This window comes from Eleutherodactylus coqui, chromosome 2 (assembly GCF_035609145.1).
Source record: "Eleutherodactylus coqui strain aEleCoq1 chromosome 2, aEleCoq1.hap1, whole genome shotgun sequence".
In the NCBI taxonomy this organism is placed as follows: Eukaryota; Metazoa; Chordata; class Amphibia; order Anura; family Eleutherodactylidae; genus Eleutherodactylus; species Eleutherodactylus coqui.
Window position 1 is genome coordinate 51,034,987 of NC_089838.1, and position 12,033 is coordinate 51,047,019.

A 12,033-nucleotide genomic window follows, 5' to 3' on the forward strand; every position below is an offset into this window, starting at 1 on the left:
ACTATATATACCAACCCAACAGAGGCCAAATGGACAATGTTTTGTCCTCCTTTGGGTGAATGGTACCTATGAATATATTTCACATGTACACTGGAAGCTCTTTCACAGCATTCGGCAGGCTTATTCTGGTATTGTAAAACCTAAAAGGATTCCTGCTCATAAAGAGTTTTAGATCACCTCTTACTTTTAAAACGTTGTAAAGAAATGCTCCCACAATGAGCACAAAGCGCTCGGCGAGGCTTTTACTGACGGCTTCTCTCCCAGTATCGGCAGTAGTTAGTTGTCCCGGACAGCGGCGGCTCTTCAAGACTTTGATTTCTTTGAAGAAAGTTATAAAGTGCTGACACCATCTCTGAAGGAGAGTGATAAATATTCCCGGGAGCCGCTCTCAGTCACCCGTGCGGCAGCCTGGCACATTTTAACATAATGTTCCCATTTGGGGTGAGTATATCTAGAGAAATGACTTGGTCCTGGTACAGAAGTCTCATTTGGTATTGCTGCTCTGTCACCAGTGAATATCACCTCCCCTGTAATATATGCAATGGTGCATACAATGCTAATAATAGCCTGACTATTAAACCCAACGATCTTGTGAGCAGCTAGTCCAAGTGCAGATGAAGGAGATGCAGAGGCTGCCAGCAGAGAACGGATGTATAACACGTGCCAGATGCTACCAAGGATGCTGTAATAAGTGCATATAAACTCTTATCTGTTTTCTCTGGTTTCCAGTATAGCTAATAATTAACCACTTAGCGACTAAGGACATACATGTATGTCCTTGGTCGCTGGAGTGGGTATGTAGTGGGCTCAGGAGCTGAGCCAGCTCCATACCCAACGGGTACAGGCTGTTTGGAAGAACTGGCGCCCACAGGCAGGGCTTAATAGGCTTAAATCAGGACTGATTACATCATCAAAGTAGTTGCTATTGGCTATATTAAATGGCTGACAGACGCCAGATATGAAACGGTCTACTCTTAAGCCCACTCCATACCCACCCTAGCAGCTGAGGGAATGTGACATGAATAGGTTAAAAAGATGAATGAAATCTTGTCAATTCATGAGATGTGTAGATTATAAAAGGTACAGTTCATTAAGTCACTCGGTGGTGTGTATCCACAGAACATGTGTGTAAATGAAGACGTGCGGCGCCTGGGCACAGTCCAGCTCATCAATGATCGTTGTATGGAGATGCAAAAGAACAAGCACGGTGGGTGTTACATAGAATGGGGGACAAATAGAAGGAAAAAGGGTATATCTTGGGATTTTGTTTTGCTCTATCACTGGGACCCCCAACAATCCCGATATCGGCGCACCCGAATGCCCCATGTGAGTGGAGTGGCGATGTGCATGCCTGAGTGCTACTTCATTCACTCCTGTGGGATGGAAGGAGATTGCCATGCGCAGTGAATGAAATGGTGGTTGAGCATACCTATTGCCACTCCATTCACATGGGGCATTCCGGTGAGCCGTTTTCTGCATTGTTGGGGCTTCCACCACTCGAACTCTCAGAGCTCAGACACTTATGTCACGTTCTGTGGATAAGAGATAAATGTGGAAAAAAATCTTTTTAACTCCTTAGCGATTACCGATGGTATATTTACGTAGCTGCTGCCTGAGACCTGTGCAGCAGCCATGTAAATGTCACCTGAAGCATCGGCAATGGTGGCTTTCCCCCTTCCCCCATATACACAATGGGTAAAACACCCGAAACAGCCTGTTACTAACAAGCTGTTCAGGTGCTGTCATAGTAAGCAGATTGATGAAGGTCTTGATTACGTCAGCAACTGACAGCCAATCACAGCGCTGGTAGAAAAAGTTTGTATACGCTTAGACACCATCAAAGAGATTTTAGCCTATTACCAAAGTCTGAGAGGGGCCGCATTGTTGGACTGTGAGAAGCTGGATGGTCGTATCAACGAATTGTCCCTCACCGAGCTCTTCTGACCAGACTGTTAGGAGGTGTTGAGACCAGTGGATGGGGACACACAAGGTGACCGGGCTCAGGACGCCCCCTACAGACGACCAGTGGAGAGGAGCGTCTGACCAGACTGTTAGGGGGTGTTGAGACCAGTGGATGTGTAAGGGCACACAAGGCGACCGGGCTCAGGATGCCCCCTATGGACCACCAGTAGAGAGGAGCATCTGACCAGACTGTTAGGTGTTGGGAAACAGTGGATGGGGGCACACAAGGTGACCGGGCTCAGGACACCCCCTACAGACCACCAGTAGAGAGGAGTGTCTGATGAAACTGTTAGGTGTTGGGACTGGTGGATGTGTGAGGGCACACAAGGTGACCGAGCTCAGGATCGTCCGAAAAGAACAGGCAGCTCCAACTGTTTTGTTGTTCGCCATCCATAGACAGGTGGTGCCATCGTTACACCCCTGTGTCCATGTCCACCCGTATCACATCTTGTATCCAAGCTAGAGGCGGTACAACAGGGTACTAGAGCCTCCCTGCCTGCCCGTATCGCATCTTGTATCCAAGCTAGAGGCGGTACAACAGGGTACTAGAGCCTCCCTGCCTGCCCGTATCGCATCTTGTATCCAAGCTAGAGGCGGTACAACAGGGTACTAGAGCATCTATGCCCGCCTGTATCACATCATGTATCCAGGCTAGAGGTGGTACAACAGGGTACTAGAGCCTTCCCATCTGTTATATGGGAATGATATCATTATGTACCTCCTATTTTCGTGATATATAAAATTTGTGATGATATATTGTAAATCAATTGGAAATATATAGGATTGGGATATCGATCAGCAATATGCCGCAATGTGATCACCAATTACAAGCCATGATATGACCTTCTAATCATCTGGTTTTTATGTAGTTTGATCTTATTACTGCACATTTGTAAATATACGTACTGATGACGATTATAACATGTGATTTGTAGCCTGCTGAAGGACACCCTTATGTCCGAAACCTTGCTATTTCTACGGTTATTTCTTTACGTGAAATCCTTATGAAGATAAACCTAATAAACATTTATGAGCATTTCAAAAAGTTTGCGGTGCGGTTTCCTACATACTGCTTTTGATTCTCTCTCTGTTAAAGTGACTTACGCAAGACTTTCAAAAATTGGCTTGGTCATTAAGGTGCAAACATTCTTGGTTTTGAAGGGGTTAAATGGGTTGTGCCAAGATTGTATATAATACCTTATCCCCAGGTTACAGGATAACTATCTGATCTGTGGGGGTCTGACTCCTGGAATTCCCACTGATCAAGAGAATGGTATTCCTGAAGGTCCCTAAACGAATGGAGCAGTGGTTGTATATGTATGCTGCCTCTCCATTCATTTCCATGGGACTGCTGGAGATAGCCGTGCTCTTGACCAGTTGAATGGAACAGCTGCGCACATGCCTTATTGCCGTTCTGTTCATTCGGGGACCTTCAGGACCCCTGTTCTCATGATCACTGGTGGTTAAGTGGGCAGACTCCCTCCTATTCAATAGTTTCTTGGCACAACCCCTTTTAAGGTCCTCGTCTATGAATTGTTTTTCATTCCAGATAAGAAAAGTGAGGAGCCGGAGGGGAAGAAGAAACGTGGAAGTCGTCTCACTTGTGCTTTCTATGCCTACGATCAAATGCAGTCTTTGCGTGATGAGATTCTTGTCGAGGTGAAAGACATTGAACAGCTAGTGTCTCAGGCTCGGGAGGTGAAAGCCTGCCCATACTATGCCAGTCGTTATGCTATACCTGCTGCACAGGTGAGCTAGCATTAAACATTATAGGGCTTAATGGAATAAATAAGATGGTTAGAAGGGCTATTGGACTGAGGTCTCGGTTGGGCGGCTAATTTGACCCCAACAAAGAAAGAATTGTTGGAAAGTTCAATTAGATAAAGCTCGTGTTCATGCTGACTCAGCCTTTTGTAATGATTAAATGGGTTTTCCAGGACATTAAAAAAAATGATTATAAAGGGTTAAAATAAAAAGGAAACAAATACTCGCCTATTGCGGTGGCTCCCTGTCCAGTGCTGCAGCCCCGGGCGGGCGAGTGCCATTCATTGTGCACATGACTACTCAGCCACTCGCAGGCTTCAGCGATGATTCTTCCATGGCCGCTGAAGTCTGTGAGTGACTGAGCGGTCACGTGCACAATGAATAGTATATGACCGCCCGCCTCTTCTTCCGTGTGATGGACACTGGAGCTGCAGCGCTGGACAAGGAACCACCAGAATAGTAGAGTATTCAATTTCTCTTCATTTTAACCCTTAATAATTTATTTATTTTTTTTAATGTCCTGGAAAACCCCTCTTAAAGGTGTGGTCTAGACTTTTATTACCGATGACCTGTCGTCTGGATAGGTCATTAGTAGAGATGAGCGAGCATACTCAAGCTAGTAGTGCCTTATTCGAGTACCTGCCCGCTCGTCTTTAAAGATTCGGCTTCCGGCGCAGGTGAAAGGTGAGTTGCGGGAGTGAGCGGGGGGGAGAGAGTGAGAGAGAGATCTCCCCTGCCGCTCCACGCCGGCAGCCGAATCTTTAGCGACGAGCGAGCAGGTACTCGAATAAGGCACTACTCGCTCGAGTAGTTTGCCTTAGCGAGTATGCTCGCTCATCTCTAGTCATTAGGGTTGATTCCTGGGGATCTGCAGCTCGGTATCCCATGCCAATCAGCTGATTTCCAGCACCACTGTCTGTATGGACAGCGCTGGAAGCAGATCATAGAATGGTAGAATTGGAAGGGACCTCCCGGGTCATCTGGTCAAACACCCTGCTCAGTGCAAGATTTACTAAATCATCCCAGACAGATATTTGTCCAGCCTTTATTTGAACACTTCCATTGAAGGAGAACTTGCCACCTCCTGTGGTAACCTGTTCCACTCATTGATCACCCTCTCTATCTGAAAGCTTTATCTAATATCTAATCCGTGTCTCCTCCCTTTCAGTTTCATCCCATTGCTTCTAGTCTTTCCTTGTACAAATGAGAATATGGCTGATCCCTCTGCAGTGTGACAGCCCTTCAGATATTTGTAGACCGCTATTAAGTCTCCTCTCAGCCTTCTCTTCTGCAAGCTAAACATTCCCAGATCCTTTAACCGTTCTTCATAGGACATGATATGCAGACCGCTCACCATCTTGGTAACTCTTCTCTGACCTTGCTCCAGTTTGTCTATGTGTTTTTTAAAGTGGGGTGCCGAGAACTGGACACAGTATTCTAGATGAGGTCTGACTAAGGAAGAGTAGAGGGGAATAATTACCTCACATGATCTAGACTCCTTGCTTCTTTTAGTACATCTTAGAATTGTGTTTGCCTTTTTGGCTGCTGCATCACATTGTTCACTCATGTTCAGTCTATGATCCATTAGTATACCCAAGTCTTTTTCACATGTGCTGCTGCTTAGCTCAATTCCTCCCATTTTGTATGTGCTTTCTTCGTTTTTGTTGCCCAGATGTAGGACTTTGCGTTTCTCCTTGTTAAATACCATTCCGTTAAGTCGCTGCCCACTTTGCAAGCTCTTCTAGATCTTTTTGAATACTCTCACTCTTCCCTAGTGTTAGCTATCCCTCCTAGCTTTGTGTCGTCATTAAGTATGGTATGAGATAATTTGTCAAATGCTTTACTAAGGTCAAGATAAACTACATCCACCGCATTTCCTTAATTCATTATCAGCTCTAGCTTTTCTGACACTTGCCCTACAGTTTCTGCAGACTGCATTATATTCTTCTTTATATATTCCCCCTAGATAACGCTGTCTTGTTGCAGCAGCCTGGCTTTGTGTTGCAGACACAGCTCCCATTAAATTAAACGGGAACTGTGCCTATAATACCAAAATGGGCTGCTGCAATATTGACCACGATGTCTGCTTGCAGCACCCTCTGCACGAGCCATGCTGGGAATCGGCTGATTGGCAAGGGATCCTGAGCTGCGGTGATCAACTATTGATGACGTATCCTGAGGATGTCATCAATAGTATGGTAAAAGTCCAAACATTGCCATTTCTAAATAAAAAGATCAGACCCTTTCATTCTAATCCTGGACATCCCCCTTTAAAATCATGGATTTTGTCTCTAATAACGATGTAGTTTGAAGTCTCTTCCCCTCAGCAGTGACCGCCGCATTGGTTATATGCGATTATTGATGAAAAAGGATAGTTTCTTAATCGTGTACCCTTCCTGTTATGATCCAGGCCTCCTATGTGTTTTATAAATGCCCAATATGCATTGTCATATTTGTCTTCCAGCTGGTAGTTCTGCCTTACCAGACGCTGCTCCACGATTCTACCAGGCGGGCATCTGGCATCAAGCTAAAGGACCAGGTGGTCATCATTGATGAAGCTCATAACCTGATAGACACCATTACGGGCATGTACAGCTCACAGGTGACCGGTGCGCAGGTGAGTCTCGCACCTCCCAGAACAATATCCAGCTAGTTGTCCCACATACGATTACACTTATATCATTGTCAATGCGCATGTTTCCAGGATTGAAGGGGCTGCAACGCTCTGCAAACCTCCTGAACCACTCCAGATACGTCAGTGATTGGAAACCTATTATACATTTCTGCTGTGTCATTGAGAATGAGCATTATGTCAGAGATTTCTAGGCATTTTAGTGGCGCCATTCCTCAGGGTGCCCCCTAACTGCATCTCTCACTAGATCAGAAGATAATCACATAAGCATAATCACAGCATTGCACAAGAGATCAAGCCTTTGCATCATTCTGTGTACAGTCACACAGACGTATGTCAGCATTTTGTTCGTTAAATATGGGACAAAAAAGGAAAAAACAGTTAATAAACATGTATATCTTTAATTCATATAACACGAAATAAACACTATATTCTGGTTTTCGCCACGTGTAACAGCTTGTACTTTAACCCCTTCGCACCCGAGGATGTAAGTTTATGTCCTGGCTGGGAAGGAGTTCCTGCAAATTGATGTAAATTTGCATTTTATGTATGGCACAGGTTCAGAAGTCCACTGCAGGAGCTGGCTGTGACTGACGGCTGTTCTATTGCTGCAACTGCAGGAATCAGTGAGAATACAGATCCCCGCTGTTTAACACCTTACTTGCTGCAATTACTGTTGATCGCATCATGTAAAGGGCTCACACAGGGATGTCATCGGCCATCCACCATGTAATGTCTGGCATCCAGATCTGCCATGACCTTTGGTCTTTATGAATAGCGATTATTGCAGTGTATTATCAGAGTGATCAGAGGATCAAGTCCTCTACAGGGACATAAAAATGTAATTACGATCGTATCTGTGGGGCCTAAACATTTCTATATAGACTTGTGGCTTATGAGATTTTATATCTGTGTGCACTGACCATGTGCTGGCTGAGTGTGGCGCTGTTCCTTTTTATGTGCAGACATTCATAACGGCATAATTACTGGCGAGTTCTTTTTCCCGTTCGGTCATCTTTTTTTATACCTCAGATAAAAGGAAAATATTAATTAAACTAGAAAATGAAGCTTCTGCTCCGTGTAATTGGCTTCAGACGTCCCGGGGGGCGGTTTTGCTTCTGTCAGATTTAACAAAGTTCTGCAAACAGTTCTGGTGTGAACGGCGACTGATTAATATATTCTGTCTGTATAATACGCAGATAATGAACAAGTCGGGAGAGTATAATAGAATTATTATCAGCTCTGCAGCTTTTGTACGCTAATGGGTGCTCCTGCTATTCTACTTCAGGAGCTGCGAGGAGGTGAAAATGTCACATACAACGTACTGCGAAAGCCTGGCGCTCCACGGTGCCACGCGCTCAGGTTGTGTAACCGTCAGAGTTTTCCTGCAAGGCAGGGAGTTGCGCCGCAATCGTTAGAAATCACTCGTGTCTCTCTTGCCCTCATAAGAAAATATGGAGGATGCGTGTGAGTCACTTTAAGGCCTTCTTAGCCTATTATAATCCATATCCAAAAAATCTGATTAACCTGCAGAAATCTGTGTGTTTAGCATAGATTTTTGCCACAGATCTGCATTTCTGCTGCTGTGGGTCCACATATGGATTTTAGCACGTGGAAAGCCCATCACGGATTCCGCAGCAAAAAGTGACCTATAACGTCTTTTTTTTTTTTTTTTTTTTTCTTTACAACACAGATTTAAAATCTGCGGCATATAGCTTACAGCGCGGATTACTATGCAAATGAATGAGACGGTTTTTGATGCAGATATTGCAGTGCATTTGCATTTTTTGCTGTCCTGCATCCGCGTGTGGATTTTAACCCATTTACACAGTAGATGTGATGACCTTCATGGATTTTTGGTTACACAAACTATCAGTTGATGATGTTTGCTTATTCAACGGCCAGTCGTATACAGCTACGGCCCGATGATTGGACAAAGTTTCTTACAAACATTCTTGTCCAGTCATTGACTCATGTGACGCTTATGCTGCTTGACGTAAGCTTCATCCTGCAATGTACCTCAGTGTGTGTGTATACACACTTTATTAGACCTCCATCTCGTAGCACCTTCGACCTTCTTTGGCCTTCAGAATCACAGCAACTACTCGATCGTGTAGATTCCACCAGATGATGAAATCGTTCAGCGGGAATATCACCTCCTGCGGACAGGAAGCTTCTTGTAGTTGCTGCATATTAAATGGAGGTGCTGAGGTGTTCTGACCAGCTGACAGGAAGGGGTCACCGTTTCATGCTGTTTGCGCCAAATTCTGACCTCCCATCAGCACGGTGCAACAAAAATCTGGATGCATATGATTTTTTGCACTCTTTTGCCACCTGGATTTTCACCTTTCTCTTGGACACAATGCATTGCCCTGGAACCTGTCACCTTCTGTCATAGCCCAATTATGCTAAGAAACAGTGAGTTTTGCGTTCAGACACGCATTTTATTCCGCTGCTCCTGAATTGCATGGTTGCTCTTGATCGGAACAATTCCTGACATCATCCTCTGACTCCTTTCGGTGTCTAGTTGTTTCCGTCCACTGGATGCCTTTTCGCTGGATGTTTTTCCTGGATCGTGTAATTCTTGCCATGTGAATTTATACTGCACTCTGGGGTCACAGGGAGAATTTCCATTCAGAGGAGAACAAATCATGAGAGGGCCAGGGGCTCTAATACACTTGCTATTCAAGGTATACTTATGACAAAGGAAGAGCTCACGGGTTATCACTAGTCCGAGGTGACGTCTATCCTGGTGTCTGATTTACATTTCAAGCTTCAGAGCATGGTAGTTCTGTAGAATCTATATATATAAAATTGAATGTATGTCTGCGTGTCTGTCTGTCTGTCTGTCTGTTTGTCCTTTATGCACTACTACACCATTCATCCGATCGCCATGAAACTTTGGGAAGTTGTTGAGTACACTCCTGGGAAGATTATAGGCATAGTACAATTATGCTATGATAAATGGCGCGCGTGTGAGCGTCGTCGACAGATACGCCCCCCCACGTAGATCGTTTGATTTCCATCACTGCCACTAATTCTCTCACTTCGCGATGTCGTAGAAACATGAAATTTGGCACGAGCACTGATTATGTCATAAATACGAAAAGTTAATGGGTCCCAACTCAATTATTCAATTATAAGTGCCAAAGAATTAGCGTCCAAATTTTACGTACGGAATCTAATTCTCTCACTTCCCAATGTCATAGAAACTTGAAATTTAGAACAAGCATTGATTATGTCATAATTAGGAAAAGATAATGGGTCCCAACTCGATTATTCGATTTTAAGCGCAAAAGAATTAGCGTCCAAATTTTACGTACGGAATCTAATTTTCTCACTTCCTAATGTCATAGGAACATGAAATTTGGCACGAGCATTGATTATGTCATAAATAGCAAACGTTTAAGGGTCCCAGCTCGATTATTCAATTCTAAGCGCCAAAGAATTAGCGTCCAAATTTTACGTACGGAATCTAATTTACTCCCTTTCCAATGTCATAGAAACTTGAAATTTGGAACGAGCATTGATTGTCATAAATAGGAAAAGCTAATGGGTCCCAACTCGATTATTCAATTCTAAGCGCAAAAGAATTAGCGTCCAAATTTTATGTACGGAATCTAATTTTCTCACTTCCCAATGTCATAGGAACATGAAATTTGGCACGAGCATTGATTGTCATAAATAGGAAAAGCTAATAGGTCCCAACTCGATTATTCAATTCTAAGTGCAAAAGAATTAGCGTCCAAATTTTACGCACGGAATCTAATTTTCTTGCTTCCCAATGTCATAGAAACTTGAAATTTGGCACGAGCATTGATTGTCATAAATAGGAAAAGTTAATAGGTTCCAACTCAATTATTCAATTCTAAGCGCAAAATAATTAGCGTCCAAATTTTACGTACGGAATCTAATTCTCTCACTTCCTGATGTCATCTATTTATATAAAAAGGACTGTATGTCTGTCTGTCCTTTTTGCGCTACTACACCATTCATCTAATCGCCATGAAACTTTGGGAAGTTGTTGAGTACACTCCTGGGAAGATTACTGGCATAGTACAACTATCCTGCGAGCATCGTCGACAGTTATGCCCCCCAGACAAAGATCATTTGATTTCCATCTCAAGCCCAAAAGCAAAAGGCATTACGAGCAACGCGATGCGTGTTCAACTACAAAATGATGCATCCGCCGAACGTTTTGCAAGACAATTGCTGGATATTGAGAATGCTGAGGTAAAATGAAAGCTGTGCTGTGATTGGTTGCAATTTCTTATACTGCTGAGGTAACATGAAAGCTGTGCTGTGATTGGTTGCTATATATTATCCCGCTGAGGTAACATGAAAGCTGTGCTGTGATTGGTTGCTATATATTATACTGCTGAGGTAACATGAAAGCTGCTGTGCTGTGATTGGTTGTTATATATTATACCGCTGAGGTAACTTGAAAGCTGCGCTGTGATTGGTTGTTATCTAGATATATAAAAACGAATGTATGTCTGTCTGTCTTCGCGGCAACGCGCGACGGGTACACTAGTAATAATAATAATCTTTATTTGCATCGCGCCAACATATTCCGCAGCGCTTACAAAGACAGGGAATACAGAAAGGACAAAAGTACAAAAATTACAGAAGCATGGTTACATGTAGTAATCCATTTAAGGAAACAATAGGGGTGAGGGTCCTGCTCCAACGAGCTGACATACTACAAATAATGGGGTGATACAGAAGATGAAAGGGGCTGGAGATGTGCGAGTTGGAGAGTGAGGGGTGCTACATATATAGATAACTAGCTGATATACCCGGCTTTGCCTGAGTTAATTTGGTACTGGTGTTTATCTGGTGTTCACACGGAAAATCTTATGAAGTCGTGGTTACTTTAGAGATACCGGAAAAACATATGTTCACCATTTTGCATAGTTCTCTGCGTTACCCAGGAAACACCATGTGGAGGTAACCATGCGACGTTTCCTTTATATAAAAGGACATCAGGAAGTGAGAGAATTAGATTTCATATGTAAAATTTGGATGCTAATTCTTTTGCACTTAGAATTGAATAATCGAGGTGGGACCCATTAACTTTTCCTATTTATGACATAAAATAACTTTTCCTATTTATGACATGAAATTTGAATGCCCGTTCAAATTTCATGTTTCTATGACACCAAGAAGTGAGCGAATTAGATTCCGTACATAAAATTTGGACGATAATTCTTTTGCGCATAGAATTGAATAATCGAGTTGGGACCCATTAGCTTTTCCTATTCATGACCTAATCAATGCTCCTGCCAAATTTTACGTTTCTATGACACCGGAAAGTGAGAAAAATACATTCCGTACGTAAAATTTGGACGCTAATTATTTTGCACGTAGAATTGAATAATCGAGTTGGGACCCATTAGCTTTTCCTATTTATGACATAATCAATGCTCGTGCCAAATTTCACGTTTCTATGACACCAGAAAGTAAGAAAAATACATTCTGTACGTAAAAATTGGACGCTAATTCTTTTGCGCATAGAATTGAATAATCAAGTTGGGACCCATTAGCTTTTCCTATTTATGACATAATCAATGCTCATGCCAAATTTCGAGTTTCTATGACACCGGGAAGTGAGAGAATTCGATTCTGTACGTAAAATTTGGAAGCTAATTCTTTTGCGCATAGATTGAATAATT

The 12,033-nt window shown here is 43.2% G+C and overlaps 1 protein-coding gene across 6 annotated transcripts in view; it reads left to right on the forward strand.

Annotated features, from left to right (window-relative positions):
• Positions 1 to 12,033, forward strand: part of DDX11 (DEAD/H-box helicase 11) — a 134,104-nt gene that overhangs the window by 74,726 nt on the left and 47,345 nt on the right. For all 6 annotated transcript variants that reach the window (XR_010790255.1, XM_066590900.1, XM_066590896.1 and 3 more), the window contains exons 8-10: positions 1,120 to 1,207; positions 3,512 to 3,711; positions 6,191 to 6,343. Coding sequence is in view for 5 of the 6 variants with exons in the window: in XM_066590900.1 (XP_066446997.1) it covers positions 1,120 to 1,207; positions 3,512 to 3,711; positions 6,191 to 6,343 (441 nt within the window). In the remaining variant the exon portion in view is untranslated. The remainder of the gene's footprint in view (positions 1 to 1,119; positions 1,208 to 3,511; positions 3,712 to 6,190; positions 6,344 to 12,033) is intronic.